Source organism: Prionailurus viverrinus, chromosome X (genome assembly GCF_022837055.1).
Source record: "Prionailurus viverrinus isolate Anna chromosome X, UM_Priviv_1.0, whole genome shotgun sequence".
Lineage (NCBI taxonomy): Eukaryota > Metazoa > Chordata > Mammalia > Carnivora > Felidae > Prionailurus > Prionailurus viverrinus.
This window is the reverse complement of record NC_062579.1, coordinates 9015910-9043242: the sequence shown is the minus strand read 5'-3', so window position 1 is coordinate 9043242 and position 27333 is coordinate 9015910. Positions and strand designations below refer to the sequence as shown.

Sequence of the window (27333 nt, the reverse complement as noted above, 5' to 3'; positions counted from 1 at the left end):
CTGACAGCTCAGAGCCTGGAGCCTGCTTTGGATTCTGTGTCTCCTTCTCTCTCTGCCCCTCCCCCGCTCATTCTCTCTCTCTCTCTCTCTCTCTCTCTCTCTCTCTCTCTCTCTCTGTCAAAAATAAATAAACATTGAAAAAAATTTTTTTTTAAAGAATTGGTTACTCCTGTATCATTTTCTAAATGGTTTTGGATGTAAATAACTAGTATCAATATCAGAAGCTTTGTATCCATTTGTAACTCAGAACTGTAAACATCTAGGTTTGGTAGGAACAAAAACAGCATTAAGAAATCACACGAAGGAAAGACACTCGTGCATGTATGCAGCTGGATTCCCATGGTGGCAATATTCAGTCACTCATAAACATGTCTTCTCCATGATGATCATTCCCATTCACTTTGGATTCTTTTAGTGAATCACCAGTTCCCTTTTCCACAAAACATCCTTTTGTTTTAGGGGAACTTGGTTCTGTTGGTTTCTTCTCTTTTTTCTCTTTCTTACTGTCATTCCCTTGTTCCTCTTCATTATTAATTTCACATCTTTATCACTCTCTGATTTCGTTTTCTGATTCTTTTCCTTATCTTTACTTTTCTTCTTCTTGCTTGTTGGTCATTCTCTTTCATCTCTGCTTCTTTCTTTACCTTTCTTCTCCTTTTTATATCTCCTAGGGGATATAACTAGACATTTTTCTTTTAGGTGACCTAGGCTTTGTAGGAGATCTTGTGCCACGCCTACTTCATTGGGGTTGTCTGTCTCTGCTTGCATTTCTGGAATCTATGGCTGTGCTAAAACTTTTCGGTGGTGTTTTGGAACACTCCTTTTCTTTGTCTTCTTTCTTTTTGCCCTGGTTTTTGATGTACTCCTTGACCTTCTACCTCTCTCTCTGAAATGAGATCTTCTCTGTCTTGGACGTTTGGATCATCCCCTACTCCTTGACTTAAAATGTGATCTCCTCGATCTGCTTCCTGACTGCCTGTGCCTAGAAGATGAGGGCGTTCGCCTCCTCCTAGAACATGCTCTTGACCTTGAGTTACTGCGCCTACTTTTTAAATGTGCAGTAAAATGCAAATGTCTCTTAGCATATTTATCGAACCCAATCTCATAAAACTGAAGTATGGGGACAAAAGATATTCTTTCTTTTTTATGCACTGATACTTTTTTTTTAAAGTAAACTCTACACCCAATGTGGGACCCAAACTCATGACCCTGAGATCAAGAGTCATGTGCTGTACCATGTGCCATCATGTGCCAGCCAGGTGCCTCTTGCATTTCAATTTTGGAAGATACTACTGTTTTTTTTCCCCTTCCATTGAAATAAAATAGGGCATTTGCAAGTGAAAACTTATCACCCATGTCCCTTTGGACAGAGTGAACGATGTGAGTCATCCACACTGTACCACTGTCGTTACCATGTTGGATAATAAATACCTTTTGTTTGGCTAGTGTTTTCTGAACTAGTGAAATAATACTTGAAATGCAAAATATCCAGATAAAACAAGATTTTAAAATCATCTTTCCTCAGACTTTGGGTTGTACTGATTTTTTTTCTTGAGTTTGCTAACACATATTAATTAGTTCCTCATTTCTTCCATCTAATCCAACCCTGGAGATGTCTGTTCATGGTTAAACCAATATAAGAGCATAAAACCCATCTATCTCAACTACCTTAGTGATCTTTAGAGTTTACTGCATCATTAGTTGAATTTTATGTGCAATTACAACTATCCCAGGACTAAATACGTTGGATATGTCATGCAGTGGTCTGCTATGTATCTTATTGCCTTTTGAAAATACTTTACATAATTTCTTCCTCTAAAAAAATGTTTTGAAAGAGGTGAGCAAAGACACCAATGACCACTTTTCTTTAAGGGGCAGGGGAGGTACAGAGACTAATACCACCTGATTCACTAAAATAACAGGAGGATGGTACTAAAGCATACTGAAATAAAAATAAAATATTTTCCAAAACCTTGCTTTTCTATGCCAGCTCCATATTGGGAGCTTGACTTTGGCAAAATCCAATCTAATCTGTTGAATGAAATTGAAGTTCTCGTCCCATGTTAAGTGACCAAGGCAGAGGGGAAGGCTAGCTTTTCTCTCCTATCTCCAGAAAAACACTGGAAACATATTCTGGAAACTTACTGTGTGTCTCCTCCAAAGATAATGAGCAAGGCAGAGAGGAGCTGTTACTAGTGGGTGGCTGCAGGGGGAAGGGGGCAGAACTGGTCTTCAGGTGTGTTTTGATTCACCCACACAATACTAAATACATCTTAAAGTTCATTGCCAACATTTAAAGCTAGACAATTTCCCATAAAACTCTACATTTCTAACTGGAGAATGAGAAGGCACATGGAGGCACATGGAGAATGAGAATGTGGGGCACATGCTCCCACCAGGCAACAACAGGCTAGATGGGAGAAACGACCACCACCTTTCAACGGTCCTGCCAGTTTCTCAGTCGCCATCACTGCCATTTGTCTCAGATTCTCCCAGCCTGGCTCATGTTCATTACTTCTATGGCGCTATAGGCACCTCTCCATTTGTGATCCCTGGGAGAGAAGTGAGATGCCCAGGCATCTGATTTGCGCACTTCTAACTAGAAAAATCATGAAGTCTCTACATGCACTGGATCCACATAAATTGTACATAGGGGAGAAGTGAGACAGGGAGGTATTCTCCTATATAATGGGGCTAAGGGCATTCACTTTACAGGAAAGGGACCTCAGTTTGAATTCATTGGCTTTGTGCCATTGGCCATGTATCCTGGCAGTTTCTAAGAAGACTCCCAATGAACCCTATCTCTTGGTATTCACACCCTTGTGTAATGCCCTCCCCTGAGTGTGAGCTGGACCTTGTGACTTGCTTCTAAGGGTAAAAGTCATGCGATATGAGTTTTCAGATTAGGTTACAAAAAGATGCTGGTTGTCATCTTGCTTGCTCTCTCTGACGAAGCCGGCTGCCATGTTGTGAGCTGCCCTACGGAGAGGCCCACTGGGCAAGGAAAAGGGAGTGGCCTCTCGCCAACAGCCAGCAAAGAAACCAAGACCCTGAGAGAAACTGAATTCTGCCAACAGCCACGTGAGTGAATTTGGATGAGGATCCTTCGCCAGAGGAGTCTTGAGATGAAACCCCAACCACAGCTGACACCTCCATCACAGCCCAGCTCGAGACCCAGAGCAAGAGTACGCAGGTCAGCTGCACCCACATTACCCCTCTCTGGGCAAGGCCTGCAGAACTGGCTGTGTATCAGCTCCTGCCTACCTCAGGCCTCACTTGGCTGCCATTTCCTTCTTGCACTTACACACAGTAGTACCAAACACAAGCATTGCACTGCCTTGAACCTCCCCCTCCATGCAGACAGCCCAGGTGTCACCCCCTCCAGGAAGCCTTCTCCCACCGGACCCCACCTGAACACTTCCCTCGCAGCGCTTGGCACTCTGCATTAGCGCTGTCTGTTCATGGGTCTGTCTCCCCACCACAGTATTAGCTCCTTAAAGGTGGCGACCATCCCTTCTTCCTCTTTCCATTCTGAGCACCTGGCACAGTGTGTGGCACTTAGAAGATTCTCAATGAAACCAGGAACTAAAGAAATAGACTGCAAAGTATCTGTTGGGTTTGTTAATTGAAACATCACTGGTAACCTCAGCAAGAGCGAAGAAAAAGGTGGGGTCAGGTGGGGCAGATGTGTGGATGACAGGGGGAAGTACAGTCAGCAAGAAACAGGCAGAAGGGAAACAGAAGATTGTAAATGAGAAAGCAGAGTGGTCATAAGGTATATGGAATAACTGGGGTGATGGAAATGTTCTCAAATTGGATGGTCCTAACGGATATACCACTCTGTAGGTTTGCTACAAATCATTACATTGTTTTCTCCCAAAAAGCAAATGTAAGACCAAAATTAGGAAGGAGAACTCTTCAAATGTCTGGGGAACATTCTTCCTGGATTTACCGGTGATACCCCAGAAAAGTGTAAAGTGACACAAGATGGGGCAGGAAGCACCCTTTGGGGAGCAACAGGACCCATCTCTTCCTCTCTTTGAGGCCCAGTGACCTAGCTGATGAGAGTACTTTCACAGGAGGTGAAATTAGAGATCATCCATGGACCTCAGCCCAGGCATAATTTAGTGCCATTCCCCACGGCATTTTGCATCCCTCACACGCACTGTGTCCTATTCAGGGGAGCCAAACAACAAAACAGTACCCAGCAAAGGGCAGTGCTATGAGATGCTCACATACCTTCTCTTATTATCCTTTTAATTTCTGTAAGGTTGGTGGTGATGTCCCTCTTTCATTCCTGATTTCAGTAATTTGAGTCTTCTCTTGTTTGTTTTCTCGCTCCACCTAGCTAAAGGTTTATCAGTTTTGTTGATCTTTCTGGAGAACCAACTTTTGACTTCATTGGTTTCTGCTCTGTTCTTTGTGTTTGTTTTGGGTTTAGTTTGCTCTTCTCCTTCTAGCTCCTTAAGGTGGGAAGCTAGATTATTGATTTGAGAAATTTCTTCTTCTCCAACAAAGGCATTTTCATCTCTAATTTCCCTCTAAGCACTACTTTTGCTACATCCCATAAGGTTTGGTATGGTTTCTTTTTGTCACATACCTTCCTCAAACCCTTTCTTTGCACACCTTATCCCGAGTTCTTTGTAAAGCACACTGTAGCAGCATTTCCTAGTTGTTTGTTTTTTTAATTTATAGACATTGATATTTATTAGCTCCTTTCCTTTCTACAATTAGAATTGGTTCTTGCCTTTCTTCATTTCTAGGAAGTCTTTGCTGTCTTTTACTTTTTCTTTATTTTTTATGTTCATTCACTCTTTCCTCCTCTTTGAATGCTATTAATTATTTTGCAACAGCATGGAAAAATAGCAATGAAGAATAAGCAGGAAATAGGAGGCAGTCACTGAAATGTGGAAAAAGAGAGAGAGAGAGAAAGTTAGGTACTTATCAAAGATTAATGGTATTTTAAAGAGAATGATTATTAAAGCATAATTTAAAAAGGGGTTACCTATTTTGGTCCTTCCTAACAAAATAAGTGGAAAATTAGCAACCTCTCTACAATTTTTCTGGATATTTTATAAAAATAGTGTGACACTGACACACCTAGGGAAGGTAACATCGAGGAATAATCAATTTAGTGAGTTGTGCTTAGAGGTACCTAAGGAGTTATTATGAGGAAAATGCAGGTCATTTGTATTCCATCTGAGATTGCCCTAGCAAATGGGTGGATAAGAATTCGTGAATCTATTGTTAAAAAGGGGGGGGGGGGCGCCTGGGTGGCGCAGTCGGTTAAGCGTCCGACTTCAGCCAGGTCACGATCTCGCGGTCCGTGAGTTCGAGCCCCGCGTCGGGCTCTGGGCTGATGGCTCGGAGCCTGGAGCCTGTTTCCGATTCTGTGTCTCCCTCTCTCTCTGCCCCTCCCCCGTTCATGCTCTGTCTCTCTCTGTCCCAAAAATAAATAAACGTTGAAAAAAAAAAAAATTTTAAAAAGGGGGGGGGGAAATGACTAAAAAATGAAACAGAAAGCTATTTGCCTCGAATGATCTTGAGATTAACTCACTTGGTTAGAAACCTATTAAACAACTTCCCACAATTTCCAACTCAGTGAAGGAAACCTATATTGGAAACAGTCTCTAGACCGTCAAGGTCATTAGAAAGCTGACCAACATTTAGGATCCTCAGAAGAAAAGAAAGAAGGTTGCCAAGGACCTAGACAAAATTGAGAGTTGAGAGGGTTGCTGTGCATCCAGAGTGTATGTAGGAGAGTTGGTATTTACAGACTGGGTCTGCCCATTGGTGTAGTCGGCAGGAGTAATGCTAGAACTCCTGAGACAAGTAAAGCTCATTGTCATGCAAGATAGCTATCTGGAATATAGGAATTTAGGTTGCTGTTTTGAAGATTTCTGGAATCCTTATATACAATGTAACACTACAGTATTCCAGTAATATAGCTTCCGGTTGAGACAGGAGCACACTATAGGGTTTTGGAAAAATTAGGAAAGATACTAATGAATCTGGGAGGAAAAGGAGTAATTTCTTCTCAGTTTGAGAAATGTAAGCAAGATGTTCAGGTTTGGGGGGCCACGTCATACCACAGAGGAGAAAGGAAAAAAAATGGGGAACATAGAAACACCTAAGCTTTTAAAGACAGGCCTGAGCACTTGGTGGATCACAGCAGAGAAGTACATCAAAGGGAAGAGAGCCAGAGAGAGAATTCCCATTGGAGGAGCAGTCTGTTTGCTGTTGGGCCACAGAGCCATGTCTAAGTTTCAGAGCAACCCTAGGAAAATGCATACAGAACCAAGATACAGTTGGGAATTCTAGAGCGAGGATAGATACAGGACTAAACACTTCCATTTATGCTTTAGGGTACATTTTGTACTTGATTCATTAACACGTTCATGGGCTCATTTCCTCATATTCATAAGAGAAAACTAATTTCCTAAAGGGTTTCTCAATCTTGGCTCTATTGATATTAGGGGCTGAATAACTCTTTGCGAATGTTGTCCTGCATACTGTAGGCTCTTCAGCTGTTTTCCTGGCCTTGACCCACAAGACAACAGGTGCACCCCACCCTCCCAAGTGTGACAACTTAAAATGCCTACGCATGTTGCCAAGTGTCCCCAGCCCCTGGGGAGGAAGGGGTGGTAAAATTGCCACTGGTTGATAACCACAAAGAGAGACTATTTCAAATAATAATTATTTCAGATGAAGACTATTTGGTACCATCAAATCTGATTTGAAAAGGAAAAGAAAAAAGAGAAAAGAAACCTACGTAGAATTAATCACATTCTGTGTTCAATAGATACTAAAAGTTTTAGGTAAACTTTGAAATCATTCAGATTAGTTTATATCTGGGTAGGTTCAAAACCAGAGAAGATTCAAAAGCAATATAATATCTGGTTTTGAAAATCTCCTTTAAATTGTGTTTCTTCTAAATCAACAAAATTAACAGAATATGAGTTTTCATTTTATAATATAGAACTAGTTGTTAAGATTATAACCTCATGCACACATGAATATGCTTTTTTGCCCCATTTCAAAGGTACTGCAATCTGATCAGTTAAATCTGATTAAATAGTATTACTATTAAATGTAAAAGTGTCTTGTAAAGTCAGCAAGCAGAGAAAATCAGTACGTATTCAATACACACAAAATAAATTTCAGGCAAAGCTTTAATTTCACAACCTATCTTCTGTCTATACATAGAGATACACATACTTATTAATAAAAGTACTACCTATACTAGTAGAAGAAAATGTTCATAAAAACTCGAAGGGATTTTTTTCATACATTGAAAAAGCTGAGTGCAAGGAGTCCCAGTCCACCGCTCATAGAGGTCCATGGTCCCAAGGAGGCAGTGTGGTGTGGCCTGTGCTCACATCAAACTGTCCCTTTAACTCCAGACAAGACCACCAGCCTGACCCTCACCTGATTTATCTGTAGAATCTTCAAATTCCACGAGGAAGGAGTACCCGTTATTCCAGACGTGGAGGCAGGTGGTCGGGTCATAAGAGATGGTGAGCGGTTTTAAGCCAGGATCATAGACACTGTCCCTCCACCGGATGTTGATGGGCGACTGGCGCTCGCCCGCCGGGACCAGGTCCACGCTCTCCCAGAGCGGGTGCACTAGGAGAAAAAGCACAGCGGGGCTATCATCAAGACGTCTGCTATGTGGGATCACACACGAGGCAATTCTAGTTGTGGGGAGTGTGTCAAGGCCCATGGAGTCTACATCTTAGGAATTAGCCACCTGGGGGCTAAACGGACTGACTAAGGCAGAGGACAAAGGCAGCTCAGAGAGCACCTTGCACGGGCACAGACGTCTGCTGCTTTGTCAGACACAAGCAGCTCAGTCCACCCTCTGATTTCACCCGAACCAAGTGCTACCCGCTCTTGTGGTAACAGTAAGACGCGTGCAGATTAGCACTGTGTAGAAGGAAGGTACCTTCAAATGAGCTGTTTTTCTTTATTGATAATTTTCTGAGCCCCACTTACCAAACCAAGTTTACATACAAATACAAATCAATGAAATTTCCAATAATGAATTATTTCCAACAGAGGAAATGTGGGAAGAAGAGGAAGAATTTTTGGAAAGCAAATGTTGAACCAAGCACTGTAAGTTTTTGATCGCTTGGCTGGTTGAAATAAACACTTGTGTGGCATGCACCTGTAACTTAATTTCAGTTTTGAAGATCTCTGGATTATTTACACAATGCAATATTACAGTCTTCCAACTGAGATGGGGGAGACAGTCTTGGGTTTTAGAAAAACTAACACAAATGCCAAAGAATCTGGGGAAAAGAAGAGTACTTTCCTCTAAATTTGAGACATATGAGTAAGATGTTCAGGGTTTGGGGGCCATATTATACCAAGGAGAAGAAAAAACAAAAACAGGGGACACAGAGACACCTACATCTTTAAGGACAGACTTGAACACTTCTTGAATCACAGCAGAGAAGTGTGTCAGAGGGAAGAGAAGCAGAGAGATGAATCCCTTTGGTGGGATTATATGGTCCTATATAAGTGTGTATGCTGAGTTCACCTCCTGTATAAGCAAACTGTGAGGATTAAGCAACCATCCTACAAAACCCGGGTGGAATATTAGTACTGCTACGGTCCCTCGAGTTCTGTCACATGCATAGCTATGGACATTATATATTAAAGTGTCCATGCACAGTTTGTTCCCCACAGACACAATATAGCACTGACGATTTTTCTACAAAGAGCCAAGCACCAGGTCTTCGTGCTAAATTCCTGATAAATCTCAGCAGACTTCCTGTAACATAGACAGAGCAGCTGCTGAGACATCCATGCATGATGTGATAGAACCCATGTGCATGATACGGGGTGCTCCAGTTCTCTGCCCTTTAGTAGCACCACGGACACAGAAGAACCAAGAGCAGCAGGACAACCAGAAGAAATATGAGTTGAGATAAATCATTACCAACAATGCTCTGTACCTCACTCCACCTCTAAGAAAGAGTCTAAGGATTTGAGAAAGTGATGAGGTAGCTGTGACTTAGTCGATCTCCTGTGTGTATGATGGGCTCCCTTGACACTCCACTTTTCATAAAATAAAACAAAACCAAACAGAAACTTACCACTGTTTACTCTTTAAAAATTTTCTTTTTAATGTTTATTTATTTTTGAGACAGAGAGAGACAGAGCATGAGCGGGGGAGGGGCAGAAAGAGAGGGAGACACAGAATCCGAAGCAGGCTCCAAGCTCTGAGCTGTCAGCACAGAGCCCGATGTGGGGCTCAAACTCACAGACCGCGAGATCATGACCTGAGCCGAAGTCGAAGTCGGATGCCTAACCCACTGAGCCACCCAGGCGCCCCTACCACTGTTTACTCTTACAGAGAAGGCATCTCTTTCTGAGCTAGCTGCCCCAAAGCTAGAAATTCAAGATCTTAGCCTTGTTATTTTTGGAAAAAGAGCCCCAGCAGTATAGACAAAGCTCCTCAGGCAGTTACTAGAATAGCCATTCTCAATGAAGGGAGCAATTCTGCTCCCAGGGGACATTTGGTAATGTCTGCAGATATTTTTGGTTGTCGCAACTAGAGTTAGGTGCTACTGACATCTAGTGGGTAGAGGCCAGGCATGCAGCTAAACATCCTAAAATTCCTAGGACAGGCACCCATAAGAAAGAATCGTCTGGCCCCAATTACCAATAATACAAAACTTGACAAGTCTTTGTCTTGGGCTGAAAGATAGAGGCAAACTCAAACTATCCTCTTTTTTGTTTTCTTTTTTCATATAGCTCAGTACTCCCATCCCTAGACAAATCTGAACCCAGGGTTTTTGTTTTTTTCCCTTAGTGTAAAAGAACTGGTGAAGAACGAGAATTTATTTTAGAAAAGAATGACAACTTTCTGTTTCATAAATCCTAAGTGAAAAATACATATGAATTGTTACAATACAGTCACAATCTGATTACAATGCAAATTCCTTGCAGACAGGAGCCATATCTTCCTCCTCTGTTTGTTCCCCTATAGTGCCTTATTGAATATACGTCCTTTCATTTTCATATTGATTATCCATCTGCCATTTCTGGAATAAAAAGGTCTGTTTCATTACCTGTGTAGTATTTTTTAAACTTCTAGAATCCCCTAGAAAAGCCCTGATTCGGTTTGATTATTTTTTGTTCTGATTTTAAAACTTTTAATTCCAATTTAGTTAACATACAGTGTTATATTAGTTTCAGGTATACAATATAGTGATTCGACAATTCCATATATCAACCTGTGCTCATCCTTAAACCCTATCACCTGTTGCACCCATCACCCCCCACCCAACTCCCCTCTGGTAACCATCAGTTTGTTCTCTATAGTTTAAGAGTCTGTTTCTTGGTTTCTCTCTCTCTCTCTCCTTGTTTCCCCTTTGCTTGTTTGCTTTGTTTCTAAATTCCACATATGAGTAAAATCATATGGTATTTCTCTTTCTCTGACTTACTTCACTTAACATTATACTCTCTAGCTCCATCCATGTCCTTGTAAATGTCAAGATTTCATTCATTTTTATGACTGAATAATACTGCATTGTATTATGTGTGTATGTGTGTGTATATATGTATGTGTTATATATACCTCTTCTTACCCATTCATCTGTCGATGGACACTTGGGCTGCTTCTGTAATTTGGCTATTGCAAATAATGCTACAATAAACGTAGTGGTGCATGTATCCCTTTGAATTAGTGTTTTTGTATTTTGGGGGTACATACCCAGTAGTGCAATTGCTGGGAACTAAGGGGTAGGTTCCTTAACATTTTGAGGCATCTCCATATTGTTTTCCACAATGGCAGCACCAGTTTTGCATTGCTACCAACAGTGAAAGAGGGTTCTTTTTTCTCCACATACTCGCCAACACTTGTTGTTTCTTGTCTCTTTAGTGATTTTTGTCTCTTTCTTGTTTCTTTAGTGATTTTAGCCATTCTGAAAGGCGTGAAGTGATATATCATTGTGGTGTTGATTTTCACTTTCCTGATGATTAGTAATGCTGAGCATCTTTTCATGCGTCTGTTGGCCATCTGTATGTCTTCTTTGGAGAAATGTCTGTTCATGTCTTTGGCCCATTTTTAAATTGGATAATTTGGGTTTTTTGTTTTGTTTTGAGTTGTATAGGTTCCTTATATATTTTGGAAACTAACCCTTTATCAGATATGTAATTTGCAAATATCTTCTCTCATTCAGTAGTTTGCTTTTTAGTTTTGTTGATCATTCCCTTTGCTGTGCAGATGCTTTTTATTTTGATATAGTTCCAATAGTTTATTTTTGCTTCTGTTTCCCTTGCCTCAGGAGACATACCTAGAAAAATGTTGCTATGGCTGATGTCAGAGACATTACTGCCTGTGCTCTCTTCTGGGATTTTTATGGTTTCAGGTCTCACATTTAGGCCCTTAATCCATTTTTTACTTTATTTTGTGTATGAACTGTGGTCCAGTTTCATTCTTTTGCATGTAGTTGTACAGTTTTCCCAGAACCGTTTGTTGAAGAGACTTTTTCCCACTGCATATTCTTTTTTTTAAATTTTTTTTTTCAACGTTTTTTATTTATTTTTGGGACAGAGAGAGAGCATGAATGGGGGAGGGGCAGAGAGAGAGGGAGACACAGAATCGGAAACAGGCTCCAGGCTCTGAGCCATCAGCCCAGAGCCCGACGCGGGGCTCGAACTCACGGACCGCGAGATCGTGACCTGGCTGAAGTCGGACGCTTAACCGACTGCGCCACCCAGGCGCCCCTTCCCACTGCATATTCTTGCCTGCCTTGTCAAAGATTAATTGACCATATAATCATGGGTTTAGTTCTGCGTTTTCTGTTGTGTTACATTGATCTATATGTCTATTTTTGTGCTAGTACCATACTGTTTTGATTTCTACAGCTTTGTAATATAATTTGAAGTCTGGAATTGTGATACCTCCAGTTTTGTTCTTCTTTTTCAAAATTGCTTTGGCTATTTGGAGTCTTTTGTGGTTCCATATAAATTTTAGGATATTTTGTTCTAGTTCTGTGGAAAATGTTGTTGGAATTTTGATAGGGATTGCATTAAATGTGTAGATTCCTTTGGATAGTATAGACATTTAAAAAATATTTATTCTCCCAATCCGTGAGCATGGAACGTCTTTCCATTTCTTTGTGTCATCTTCAATTTCTTTCATCCATGTTTTATAGTTTTCAGAATACAGGTCTTTCACCTCTTTGGTTAGGTTTATCCCTGGGTATCTTATTTTTGGTGCAACTGTAAACAGGATCAATTCCTTGATTTCTCTTTCTGCTGTTTTGATATTAGTGTATAGAAATGTAACAGAGTTCTGTACGTTGATTTCGTATCCTGTGACTTTACTGAATTGATCTATCAGTTCTAGTAGTTTTTTTGATGGAGTCTTTCCAGTTTCTGTATGTAGTACCATGTCATCTATAAATAGTGAAAGTTTTACTTCTTCCTTCCAGATTTGGATCCTTTTCATTTATTTATTTTGTTGTTGTCTCATTAGTGTGGCCTGGATTTCCAGTACTATGTTGAATAAAAGTGGTGAGAGTAGACATCTGTGTCTTGCTCCTGACCTTTAGGGGAAAGCTCTCAGGTTTGCCCCATTGAGTATGATGTTCACTGTGAGTTTTTCATACATGGCCTTTATTATGTTGAGGTATGTTCTCTCTAAACCTACTTTGTTGAGGGCTTTGATCATGAATGAATATTGTACTTTGTCAAATGCTTTTTCTGCATCTATTGAATTTGGGATTTTTCTTGTTTCTTGAGATAGGCCTGGATTGCGATGTATTTTCCTCTCAGGACTGCCTTTGCTGCGTCCCAAAGCGTTTGGATTGTTGTATCTTCATTTTCGTTTGTTTCCATATATTTTTTAATTTCTTCTCTAATTGCCTGGTTGACCCACTCATTCTTTAGTAGGGTGTTCTTTTTTTTTTTTTAATTTTTTTTTCAACGTTTATTTATTTTTGGGACAGAGAGAGACAGAGCATGAACAGGGGAGGGGCAGAGAGAGAGGGAGACACAGAATCGGAAACAGGCTCCAGGCTCCGAGCCATCAGCCCAGAGCCTGACGCGGGGCTCGAACTCATGGACCACGAGATCGTGACCTGACTGAAGTCGGACGCTTAACCGACTGCGCCACCCAGGCGCCCCAGTAGGGTGTTCTTTAACCTCCATGCTTTTGGAGGTTTTCCAGACTTTTTCCTGTGGTTGATTTCAAGCTTCATAGCATTGTGGTCTGAAAGTATGCATGATATAATTTCAATTCTTGTAAACTTATGAAGGGCTGTTTTGTGACCCAGTATATGATCTATCTTGGAGAATGTTCCATGTGCACTCGAGAAGAAAGTATATTCTGTTGCTTTGGGATTTTTTCTGCATCTATTGAAATGATCATATAGTTCTTATTATTTCTGTTATTGATGTGATGTATCACGTTGATTGATACTTCAATATTGAACCACCCTTGTATCCTGGGAATAAGTCCCATTTCATCATGGTGAATGGTTTTTTTTTAACGGATTCTATTTGCTAGTATTTTGTTGAGGATTTTTGTATCTTTGTTCATCAGAGATATTGGCCCGTAGTTCCTTTTTTTGTGGTGTCTTTATCTGCTTTGTATCAGGCTGTTTACTGGCTTCATAGAATGATTTTGGAAGTTTTCCTTCTATTTTTTGGAATAGTTTGAGAAGAATAGGTATTAACTCTTTAAATTTTTTTTTTTTTTAATTTACTCTTTAAATGTTTTAAATTTTGCCTGTGAAGCCGTCTGGTCCTGGACTTTTGTTTGCTGGAAGTCTTGATTACAGATCCAATCTCTTTGCTGGTAATTGGTCTGTTCAAGCTGATTCAATTGTAGGATGCCTGGCACCAAGAGACTCTGCAGGACCTTCCCCTCTGAGATACTCAGACTGTGGCCCAGGAGTTGAGAATTCACATTCTTCAAAACCAATTCATGAGGGTCTCCTGTAAAGACCAGGCAAGAAGGGGACTAACAAGCAGATCCCCAAGACGATCCCTCCTTTCACCCTGACTCGTCCCCCACTCCATTCAGGAAATGACCAGAATCTATTCTCACCCATGCAAATACCAGCCCCCAAATCCCAGACCTAGTCCTTCATTGCTCTTTTATGACCTTGATGCTTCTGTCAATTTATGTCCTTCGATTCACGAGGTCAGCTTCTGGAAGATTTTCGACCCCCACTCCCACCCCAAACCTCCTCCTCTGGAACCCAAACCATCCCCCCACCAGGGGCCCTTGTCTACTGTGGCCTTAGGGAAGACAACTTTTGCCAACGGTTTGATCTGCTAAAAATAATTCACATTTTGTTCTCCTCTCCCATCCTCTTCCTCCATGTTAACAAAATACAGAATGAAACAATATCTTGGTAGTTGCTCATACTTTCCCCCCAAATAGGAAGACGATTACGTGTTCTGACTAACAGTGCCTTCATTTTCAGGTTCTTCTTGTATGAAGAAAATGAAATAAACAGAAACCGTGATTTTATCAACTATGGTTTCAGTGAGTAGAGGTACACCGTCATCATGAAGGAGTCACTAATCTATTGCTGACAAGCATCAACATCTCTTTAGATTCCATGGAGAAAATGTGCTCGGTTTTAGTTCTTATGAATAGGACTAGTCCCGGCTTTGATTTCTTTTGTGCCTGTACCACCCTATGTGTCCAGCCTCAGGAGTGTCCCTCTTTCACCTCCTGAAGCACAGGAAGCACGTTCCTGCCTTGGCCCCTCAGTTCCTGCTCCTCCCTCTCCTCAGAAAACACTTTCCCCTCACTCAGCTCCCATTGTCTGTAAGTCTTGGGCTTTACTGTCACCTCCTCAGTAAAATGTTCTCTGGCTACTCTTATAATATGATCTTCTTCTTATTTTTTGATCATAACACTCTGATTTTTTTTCTTTCAAAAGATTCATTCCACTGGTATAATTATTATTGTATTTATATGAAGGGTAGCAGAATATGCCATTGTAGGGAAGGACAAATAAGTTTTACTCTACCCTTCGAGGTCCTTAGCTGAGACACCTTCCCCCCACTGTAATAAAAATATAGATTAGTAGGAGAAAAATTTTTAATTATCTATTTCCTGACTGGAGACCCACAGAGGTATGAGACTCCAATGGCCGTCAGGCAATTGAGGCTTAAATAACAGGGGAGCTAAGGAAAGGTGCAGAGGCCCGAGGCTTCAAAGCGGAGGAAGGCAATTCACAGGAAGGTGAGAAGAGAAAATGCAGGGGAAGCCAAGTTTGCCCTTCCAAGCAGGTAAGTCTCTCTAAAGAAAAAGCTGTCTCTGGTAATAACTCTCTTCCTGGTCCAGCCCCCCCCCCCCTTTTCATGTAAATTTCCCTGATGAAAGGATAACTTCTACTCTCCTTTCAGTGCTTCTCCTGTGTCTGCAGTTTCTCAAAATAATCAGCTCAAAGTAATCCTTATGCCAAAGAGGCATATTTTGAGGTGGTGAAGGGTAGCAAGATACACCATCCCATATGCCTCTTTGGCACAAGGATTATTTTGAGCTGATTATTCTGGCAACAGCCAACACAGGAGAAGCTCTGAAAACTGAGTAGAAATTACTCTTGGTGTAAGGGAAATCTCCATTTACAAGGGAAATCTCCTTGTGCATGGGTGTCTCCCTCTCTGTACCAGGAGAGAAGGATGACTATATATCACCAGAAGCTCTCATCAACAGGAAAAGGCTAGACTTAAATCCACCTAACAACCATGCCCTTGTTCACTGTGCTTTGTTTGGTAACCTCCCATAACTGCCCCCCTCAACATCTTTTGTCTTTAGCTGAAGATGGTATTTAAGGTGATGGCTGCGGCCATCTCAAGGAGCTTCTCAGTCTTCCTAGGTCTCTCCCATGTGTCCAGGAGGTGTACAGGTTACTAAACTTGTGTTTGTTTTTCTCTTGTTAACCTGTCTTTTATTATGGGTGGTCTCGGCCAAGAACTCAGAAAGGTGGAAGGAAAATGATTTGTTCTCCCCTACACATATATGCGTAATTATCTGCCCCTCCCACTGCTCCACAGTCTACAGCTGAGCTGGCTTTCAATCACTGCTTGTGCACTGAATGTACAAGATAAAGAGCATCCTTGAGAAGGTTCCAGTCCCCTTTTCTGTTTATTCCTAGTACCCTACTGATCACCACATTACTTTTTCATTAAGGATCTTTCAGGTTTATCTCTTCCGTGCCTGGCCCATGACCAGCAGCCCAGTTCAGGCCCCTACACCCCAGACTTCACACCATGCTCCTTGATTTCTTTTCCTGCTCTCTCATTCCCCTTTACTCCATCTTCCCAAACTTTGGTTTTGACATTAGCTCCCACCAGGTTGACCTTTCCTTCTTTTGAACTCACATCATGTTGACTCTAGCCCTTTTTGCATCCAACCATTGCTCGTGCAGTGTGCATTTGCTTTATCTGCTCACGGGGCCCGTGTCAAGGCCTCAGTGTTAGGGCCTGTGTCCTAGACTTCTTCTACAACCTCCAGGCTGAACTTGGTACCAGGCACAAAGGAGGCACTTAATGCTTATTTTATTGATAGAGAAAACCAAACAAGTTGATACCAAGGCTCTCTACCCTTACCTCACTCACGCCAATAGTCTCTCCAACCAGGCAAGCAGGTTTACGCCAGTAAACCTCCTTTGTTCTACTGGAGGCGTCTCACAATGTTGTGGGAGACTGGAAACACCATTTTCACCATATGACCCTTACTGCCTGTGAAATGAAGGTCTTTGCTCTCTTAGACTGATTTTGGGAGTAAACTTCTGGATCACAGGGACAGATCACCTGTGCCCTCTTTGGACGCATCTTGCATTTTCGGTTAACCATTAAGGCTTATTGGTTTCCGTTGCTATTAATAGATCCCACTCATCAATGGCCAGACAATGGAACCTTTAAATTAGCTATATTTAAAAGAAAAATATTCAAGGGGCGCCTGGGTGGCGCAGTCGGTTAGGCGTCCGACTTCAGCCAGGTCACGATCTCGCGGTCCGTGAGTTCGAGCCCCGCGTCGGGCTCTGGGCTGATGGCTCAGAGCCTGGAGCCTGTTTCCGATTCTGTGTCTCCCTCTCTCTCTGCCCCTCGCCTGTTCATGTTCTGTCTCTGTCCCAAAAATAAAAAAAATAAAAAAATAAAAAATTTATAAAAAAAAACTATTCTTTATAGAGAGCTCTCACTTGTCTTACTAGTAAAAATCACAGAAATTAGACTTAAGAGTTTTCCTTTCTATGTAAGATTTATAGGGAGCACTCAAGGCCTAATCTCCAGGCTTAAAGTATGCAGGTAGCCATGTAAATCCTGAAAGCTAGGAAGTGAATTTAAAAAAAGCACCTGAAACTACCAACAAGGCTTGCTTTGATTCTACCTTCCAAGGATTGATAATCAGGCCCTGTCAGCTTCAGGCATTCCAATGCAATGTCCTTTGCAGGTGTTTCCTAACCCCCTACTACAAAAGAATTCATGTCTTCTGGACAGCAGCAAGATGTTTTAAATTATAAAGCCCTTTTTATCTCCACTTTGAAAAGATCCAACTAAATGTAGAGATAAAAAGAATGACTACACAAACCCCCTTCACAGGAAACAGGACCAAAAATTTCTCCTAGGCCCTCTTACAAATGATCTGTAAAAAGCATTATTCAGGGATTAATAGAAGCCCGTGTTGAATTATGTACCCAGAAAGAAGGGTTAAAATGCTTTCTTAAATGTGAGAATGTTAAGATGCTTTATACAGACTTTATACAGAGAAAAATCTTTTCATTCCCATTTTAGTTAAAAACCTCCCTAATTTAGTTAAAAGGACAGGTCAGTCTTTTGATATTCGGGCTGTAATCTAGTTCTTTGAGGAATTAAAAACAACTCTTGGTCTTATAAGTCTCTACGAACCCAGAAATGCAACTCTAGAAGCCAGTCAAAGCCCACCTATCTTTACCAATCCCCAAACCTCACCTATTCCTCTCAAAGTATTTGTGGATATCGTGAAAGATCAGGATATTAAAACAGTGTTCTGTACTTTTTTTTTAAAAAGGTAAATTTTAAATCACAATTACCCTGGAACTCTGGGAAAAAACACATTTTTTTGCATTCATCCTGTCCCTTGAAATCATAAATCTTACGTCTTTAAAATGTAAACACAGCCCACAATTGCCTGAGACTGAACAAATAAAAGGGAAAAAGAGGTTTTTTAAAAATACAAACTTCTAGGGGCACCTGGGTGGCTCAGTCGGTTAAGTGGCCAACTTCAGCTCAGGTCATGATCTCACCGGTTTGTGAGTTCAAGCCCCGCATCGGGATATCTGCTGCTTGCTCGGAGCCTGGAGCCTGCTTCAGATTCTGTGTCTTCCTCTCTCTGTCCCTCCCCTGCTCTCTCTCTCCCTCAAAAATAAACATTAAAAAATAAAATAAAATAAACTTGTAAAGGAGTTCTATTTCATTGGTTTGTAGGCAAGTGCTTATAAGAATTGAGTATTCCAAAACTCTGGAAGATAGAAACCCAAATGCTCTGTTAAGGATATGTGATCCGGGGAAATATCCAGTACTAAAGCTAATTTAAGGTTGTTGGCTTAATTAAAATAAAATTGTCTTTAGCATTGTGCATTAAATTTAAGACTTTTGGGGCGCCTGGGTGGCTCAGTCAGTTGGATGTCCGACTTCGGCTCAGGTCATGATCTCGCGGTCTGTGAGTTCGAGCCCCACGTCGGGCTCTGTGCTGACAGCTCAGAGCCTGGAGCCTGTTTCGGATTCTGTGTCTCCCTCTCTCTCTGACCTTCCCCCATTCATGCTCTCTCTCTGTCTCAAAAATAAATAAAAACATAAAAAAAAATTTTTTTTAATATAATTAAAAAAATCATAAAACAGAACTAGGTAAGAATCTCTAAAACTAGTGGAAAAACTGGATTCAAGCAAAACAAAAACATGGGACTCAATGAACTGAGGATGATAATTATAATTTTGGTGACTTTTTGTTTAAAATATATCTGACTTTTTGAAATGGTTTGTTTTTCTTTTCTTTTCTTTTTTTTTTTAAATGTTTTTATTTATTTTTGAGACAGAGAAAGACAGAGCATGAGCAGGGAAGGGGCAGAGAGAGAGGGATACACAGAATCTGAAGCAGGCTCCAGGCTCTGAGCTGTCAGCACAGAGCCTGACGCGGGGCTCAAACTCACAGACTGTGAGATCATGACCTGAGCTGAAGCCGGACGCTTAACCAACTGAGCCACCCAGGCGCCCCATGAAATGGTTTGTTTTTCAAGATTGAGGAAATCTTTTCTCTTAAGCTAACTGACCTATAATAATTTGATAAATTATACTGTTATAAACAGAATTGAAACATTTATCTTTCCTCCCTACCTGAACCCTCCATAATTCAGAAAATGAGTATTCTTATATTTTTTAAAACTTTTTTTTAAGTTTATTTATTTATTATGAGAGAGAGAGAGAGAACCAGCAGGGGAGGGGCAGAGAGAGAGAGACAGAGGATCCAAAGCAGGCTCCACACTGACAATGGAAACCCTGAATGCAGGGCTCGAACCCACGAACCGTGAGATCATGACCTGAGCCGAAGTTGGACGCCCAACTGACTGAGCCACCCAGGAGCCCAAGTATTCTTATATTTTTATGGCAATACATTTATTTGCATAAGGTCAATAAGAATCTGTTCTCCTGTAACAGGACATAATTGGAAACATAGGTTATATTACCAAGGCTTTGACTGGAATGTAATATTTGATACCTATATAGATTTAGATATGACCAGACAGCTTTAAGGAACTGAGATTGGCTTCATGGGGCCAATAAAGCCCCCTGGAAATACTGGCCTTAATATTAACCTTGCTTACAGAGTTCCCAGCAGCCATACCAGATGATAAAGAAGGTTAATTCATGACAGGTATATGGGAACCTCAGAACATTTGGAGAACCTCAAGAAGAGAAGAATTCACCCAAATCTATAGGTCTTACAGGCAAAGTCTGGCAGGTATTTGGTGCAAGTTTTGGCTTGGCTTCTGGCCTTGGTGCTGCTAAAAATACAACTAGAAATTCCTTATGAAAAGTTCCAGCAGGAAGAACAAATATTCTTAAAATGTCTATACTACCCAAAACAATCTGCATATTTAATGCAATCCCTATTAAAATGCCAACAGCATTTTACACAGAACTAAAACAAATAATCCGAAAATAAGCATGGAACCACACAAGACGCCGAATAGCCAAAGCAATCTTGAAAAAGAACAACAAAGCTGTAACTGTCACAGTCCCAGGTTTTAAGATATACTACAAAGCTGTAGTAGTCAAAACAGTATGGTACTGGTATAAAAACAGACATATAGATCAATGCAACCGAAAGAGCCCAGAAGTAAACCCACTATTACATGGTCTATTAATCTATGACAAAGGAGGCAAGAATATGCAAGGGGAAAAAGATAGTCTCTTCAACAAATGGTTCTAGGGAAACTAGACAGCTACATGCAAAAAATGAAACTGGACCACTTTATTTCACCATACACAAAAATCAACTCAAAATGGATTATGGACCTAAATGTGAGACCTGAAACCATAAAAATCCTAGAAGACAGCACAGGCAGTAATGTCTCTGACATCAGCTGTAGCAACATTTTTCTAGATATGTCTCCATGAGGCAGGGGAAACAAAAGCAAAATAAACTATTGGGACTACATAAAAATAAAAATTTCTGTACAGCAAAGGAAATGATCAACAGAAGTAAATGGCAATCTACAGAATGGGAGAAGATATTTGCAAATGATATCTTTTTTGGGGAGAGAGAGAGAGAGAGCACGTGTGAGTGAGGGGAGGAGCAGGGGAGAGAGGGAGGGAGGGAGAGAGAATCTTAAGCAGGCTCCACACTCAGTGTAGAACTTGATGTGGGGTTTGATCCCATGACTCTGGGATCATGACCTGAGCCAAAACCAAGAGTTGGCCACTTAACTGACTGAGCCACCCAGGTGCCCCTACAAATGATATATCTGATAAAGGGTCATTATCTAAAATATATAAAGAAATTCTACAACTCAACACCCAAAACCCAAAAAATCCGATTTAAAAATGGGCAGGAGACATTTCACCAAAAAAGATATCCAGGTGGCCAACAGACACATGAAAAGATGCTCAACATCATTCATCATCAGGAAAATGCAAATCAACACCACAATGCTGTATCACCTCACACCTGACAGGATAGCTAAAATAAAAAAAATACAGGAAACAAGTGTTGGTGAGGGTGTGGAGAAAAAGGAAGTATTGTGCACTGTTGGTGGGAATGCAAACTGGTGTAGCCACTGTGGAAGACAGTATGGAGGATCCTCAAAAAATTACAAATAGAATTACCATACGATCCAGTAATGGCACTACTAGGTATTTACCCAAACAATACAAAAACACTAATTGAAAAGATATATACACCCCTATATTTATTGCAGCATTATTTACAATAGCCAAATTATGGAAACAGTCCAATGGTCCACCTATAGATGAATGGATAAAGAAAAAGTACATGTATACACAATGGAATGTTGCTAAGCCATAAAAAAGAATGAGATCCTTTGCCATTTGCAACAACACAGATGGAGCTAGAGAGTATGATGCTAAATAAAGTAAGTCAGTCAGAGAAAGACAAATACCATATGATTTCACTGATATGTGGAATTTATGAAACAAAACGAAGGAACAAAGATAAAAAGAGACAAACCAAGAAACAGATTCTTAACTATAGAGAACAAACTGGTGGTTACCAGAGGGGCAGTGGGGGGGTGGGGATGGGTAAAGTAGGTGAAGGGGATTAAGAGTACATTTATTATGATGAGCACTGAGTAATGTATAGAATTGCTGAATCTCTGTATTTTACACCTGAAGCTAATATAACACTGCATGTTTACTGGAATTAAAATAAAAATTTTTAATGGTAAAAAAAGGTAATTAAGCTTGAAATCTCGAAACTAGATATTTCCTATTTTTTTAAAGACTCCAATAATTTCGTAACAACAAGGAAAAGTTCCAGCAAAGGAGATTTAAAGGAAACTACATGGCCAATCAATCAGTATTCTTGTGGTGGTTCTGTAAATAATTACGCCAAATTTTTAAAACTAGACTTACTTTGTAAACAAATATTAAATTTGACTATCTTTGGTAGAAATCAGGGTGATTACAGAAAGGAAAAAGTATGTTTCAATAACACACCTATGTAAATACTAGATTCTAATACTGTCTGTTACAAACAAGGCTAGCTCCTAATTTCTTCTAGTCCCTTCCAATGCTTTGCTGCAACTGTCCAAACTAATGCTTTTGATTTTTGTTACTCCTTTCTGAATTGGATTCATTTGAGAACTAAAACTGCCCTTTTTCCCCCAAAGCCCTGCAAAATAAATATAAACCACCTGATGTAAGTTCAGAGAAATCACAACAGCTCATGTGTAGACAATCTTCATGCCTGCTCTTCTATTGGCCATGCAAAAATCACCACAGACACTCAGAACTACAAACCGGGAAGTTCTGTCACACTGCCACTGCCTGCTCTCACTCTATCTGAAGATGCTTGGAGCTTGACATCTAGAAATCCTCTCCACCGGCTATCCTCAGAACAAAAAAAACTGATGTATATTTTGACCTAATCAATAACCATTGTTTTTCTTTTGTTTCCACAGAAATGCCTGTTGTTTAATACCCAATGACTTGAACCAAAGGCCTAATTTTGAAAACACATCTGCATCATGGTAGAGATGAAATGAACTTAGCTGAATTGACCTACTGTCAGGACTAAGACTGGTTCAATGAGATGGAACAATTTGCCAGCTCAACTTTTAATGTGTAGAAACTTCAGGCAAGTTTCAGAGGAACGAACTGTAGGGTCCACGGGTAGGCTGCCCCAAGATAGGCCACTTTGGCATGAATGCTATTTTGTGTTAAAAGCAAATAACCCCAGCAGATTCAGGAAAAGCTCTGTACCTCTCCCTCAACTGCTTGCTTATACCAGGAAGAGAGCTACTAATAAAGAGTCCTCTTTACTTAAAAGAGACTGATCTTAATAGGGCAACCTTTGTTTTCCAAACATCTCTTCACACCTTCCTGCTAATGGTCTTCCTCCCCTTTGTCCTCAGACCCCTACCCCTGTCTGTAGCTCATATAAGCCTCATGTTGCCTCACTATACTTGGAATTTTCATGTCTGTGGATTTCCCTTATGTATGCTATTAAATTTGATCTTCCTTTAATCTGTCTCATGTCAATTCGTTTCTCAGTCCAGCTAGCAGGAACTGGGTAAAAGAAATGCTTCCCCCTTAACAGTTCATATGATCACATCTACCCATTTCTCATTTCTTAAAATCCTACAGGCTCTCAAGATCACTTCAAGGCCCTTCCCAGACAACTCCACACTACATTAAGCAACCCTTGATATCTATTCTCTGTACCTGCACTGCGTAATAAGGTAACCACTCACCTTGCGTGACTGTTCAAATTGAGATGTGCTATAAATGTAAAACAGCGAGGGACCTTAAAGACTTAGCACAAAGCAATGTAAAATATTTCATTTAGAATTTTTATACTCATCTCATGTTAAAATGAGAATATTTTGGATATGCTAGGTTAAATATTCTTCCTCCCCAACAAATACACTGGCAAAAATATTTTTAACTATATACTATATACATATATATATATATATTTTTTTAAGTTTATTTATTTATTTGTTTTGAGAGAGAGAGCGAGAGAGAGAGGGAGAAAGAGTACAAATTGGGGAGAGGTAGAGAGAAAGGGAAAGAGAAAATCCCAATGCGGGGCTCAATCTCAAGAAAGTGAGATCATGACTTGAGCTGAAATCAAGAGTCAGACACTTAACCAACTGAGCCACCCAGGTGCCCCTTTATATACTATATTTTGCCTATGTTTTTGATATTTTAGAATTAATTTTCCCGTTTTATTGAGATGTAATTGACATTATTTGTTCTTTTTAAAGATGTAGTTATTAGAAAATACAGAATTGCCTATATGGCTCTCATATTGGTGGTTCACATTATTCATCTACTGGACATTGTTATTCTAGGCCCTCATTGTTTTTTTCTCATTCGCCTTGCCCTGTTACCATCCTTTTTCTTGAGCTGTACAATTTTCTCATGTGATTGAAGACCATCCTAGTAGGCCCGAGGGCTTAGCACAGTGATAGGATACACAGGGACAGCCCCCTCCCATGTGATATTGTTAGGGATGATCACAGAATCATAAATTGTCTTCTCAGAGCATGAGGGCTTTAAAAGGCACTTTGATGTTGAGCCCAGGTAACAGCAGCATACACATGCAGTCAACAACACAGAAGACTAAAGGCCACAGTTCCTGGGGGTCAGTTCAGGGCTGTTTGTTAGCTCCTTGTTGCTGCTGATACCCCTGAAGCTATTAATACAATTCCAAGGGGCTCTTAATCAGCCTATTGTTTCTCAAGGTTATTTGAATGTTAATGAAAAACTCTATGTGGGGCATCCTGAATCTGTATTATTTAGGGATTATTAGAGTTCTTTGTGAACACATTGCAAAACAAACTTTTTACTACTATTGTCCTCTAGGATTTTTATCCTTCAAAATTAACTGGAGAAATAACAGAACAACTTTCTAACACAGTTCAACTATAATACAGACCAGTCCTGTCCAATAGAACTTTCTCTGATGATGGAAATTTCCATTGTGGTAAGTGCTAGCAACATGTGGCCATAACATTTTAATACATTTATATTTACATGAAAATACACACATGGGGTTAGTGGCTAGATTTTATACAGGGCAGAGAGTGGGGCACAGAGAAAGTGGGCTCTGTGCTGACAGCAGAGAGCCTGATGTGGGGCTTGAACTCAGGAACCATGAGATCACGACCTGAGCCAAAGTTGGACACTTAACTGACTGAGCCACTCAGGTGCCCCTATACAGTGCCATTCTAGTCCATGTTGTCCTAAAATAATATTTCTCTTCCATCTAAACATAGAGATCATGAAAAATAAGAATCAATGAAATAATAACAAATAAAAATACGTACTATTTCAATTCTAGATGATATTCTTTATATTTAATTAAGAATTAAAATTATTAAATTTATGTCATTTTGGTCTCAGATCACATGTTTAATTTTTTAGGACTTTATTTATTAATTAATTTAAGGTACAGTGATTTCCCATTTACCCCTGCCCCCACACATGCAGCATCCCCCATTATGACCAACCCCCACCAGAGTGGTACATTTGTTATAATTCATGAACCTACACTGATACATGATAACACCCAAAGCCCATATGTTACATTGTAGTTCACTCTCGATGTTATATATTCCTTGGGTTTGGACAAATGTATACTTATCTGTATCCATCATAATATACACAGTATTTTCACTACCCTAAAAAAATCCTCTGCTCCACCTATCCATCCCTCCCTATACTCTAACACATGGCAACTACTGATCTTTTCACTGCCTGCATAGTTTTGCCTTTTCTAGAATGCCATACAGTTGGAATCACACAGTTTGTAGCCTTTTCAGATTGGCTTCTTTCACTTAGTCATATGCATTTAAGGTTCCTACATTTCTCTTCCTGGTTTCATAGCTCATTTCTTTTCAGTGAGGATATAAAATTCCATTGTCTGGGTACACCATAGATAAGGCATCCATTCAAGTACTGCAGGACCTCTTGGCTGCTTCCAAGTTTTGGCAATTATGAATGAAGCTGCTGTAAATATCCATGTGTAGGTTTTTGTATAGACATGAGTTTAAAACAATGCTGGGTAAATACCAAGGTACATGATTGCTGAATTGTATGGCAAGGATATATTTAGTTCTGAAAGAAACTGCCAAGTTATCTTGCAGGGTGGCTGTACCATTTTCACCATCAATGAGTAAGAGTTTGTGTTGCCCCACACCCTCATACCCACTCAGTATGCTCAGTGTTCTGGAATTTGGCCACTGTAATAGGTGTTTGGTGATATCTTATTATTGTGTTAGTTTGTATTTCCCTGATCACAGATCACATAGTGGGGCATCTTTTTATATTCTTATTTGCCATCTATAGATCTTCTTTGGTGAAGTGTCTGTTAAGTAAGGTCTTTGATCCGTTTTTAATTAGACTTTTTTATTGTTGACTGTTGGGCTTCATTTTCTGATCTACTCTAACACTGAATGTTTTATGTGACAATTAACATAAATTTCAGTAGAAGATATACTAAGCGAATTTGATTTTATTTTCATCTTGGGTAACAGGGGCAGGCTTTTAGCTTTATTTTATCATACTACAAGTCCTCAAATTAGGACTGTCAACACTGTCTGCTACTTGAGATAACAGCGAACAGTGATCTGAGTCGACAGCCAATGATTCCCTGGGAGGTGAGAAGCAGGGACTGAAGGTGAATCCCAGAGCCCAAGGCCCTAGTGAAATGCTGCTTCCTGAATTTGCCACATCCTCCTACTTCATTTACTCCTCATTCCGCTTAACCCAATCTTTTTTTTTTTAATTTTTTTTCTTAATGTTTTTATTTTATTTTTGAGACAGAGAGAGACAGAGCATGAGCAGGGAAGGGGCAGAGAGAGAGGGAGACACAGAATCGGAAGCAGGCTCCAGGCTCTGAGCCATCAGCACAGAGCCCGATGCGGGGCTCAAACTCACAGACTGTGACATCATGACCTGAGCCAAAGTCGGACGCTCAACCGACTGAGCCACCCAGGCACCGCCCACTTAACCCAATCTTAAAAATGGTCACAAAAACATCTGATGGGGGCACTGAGCCTATGACGATAAGGACGGTGATGACGATAATCGTAGTACTAGGAGTAGGAGTACTTGCCAACACAGTCCTCACTGTACAGCGGCCACTAGCTACGGGCTTTGCAGGTTATCTTTTCTAACCCTCAACGATCTTAGGTCATTCTTGGTCACACAAGTACACAACGGGGCCTTCTGCCGTCGTATTAAGCTGCCAGTGGCTCAGAGCAGCAGAAATTACAATATTCTCCCCAGTGAAAACAGGAGGGGCAGAGCAATATGCCAAAAGCAAAACCAAATCATGACTGTCACCAGTTTCTCTTAGTAAGTTAAAAACAAGAACATCTGATGTGAAAAATTAATCAAGGAAAGCCCACACCTCCCCAAGCCACCGCGTTTTGTCAGCACTAAAAGAAGCAAGACATATGTATGTTGGACTTTAGACCTTTATCTTTCAACTCTCTGTTAAAAAAAAAAAAAAAGTAAAACTTTGGTAGTTACATAAATATGACTCTTTTTTTCCATTTGAAGCCTCAGACCACAAAATGCCAGTGTTGAGAATAAGCCAGTCCCAGTAGGATGTGGGTCTGCTGG

General features: G+C 40.4%; 1 protein-coding gene and 1 pseudogene across 3 annotated transcripts in view; both read right to left on the bottom strand.

The window, feature by feature from the left end:
- The window catches only part of CA5B (carbonic anhydrase 5B), a 71860-nt gene that overhangs the window by 11887 nt on the left and 32640 nt on the right, over positions 1-27333 (bottom strand). For all 3 annotated transcript variants that reach the window (XM_047843711.1, XM_047843709.1, XM_047843708.1), the window contains one exon: positions 7429-7626. In XM_047843711.1, coding sequence (XP_047699667.1) covers positions 7429-7626 — 198 coding nt within the window. The remainder of the gene's footprint in view (positions 1-7428; positions 7627-27333) is intronic.
- LOC125157186 (serine/arginine-rich splicing factor 11-like) lies at positions 174-3446 on the bottom strand (annotated as a pseudogene).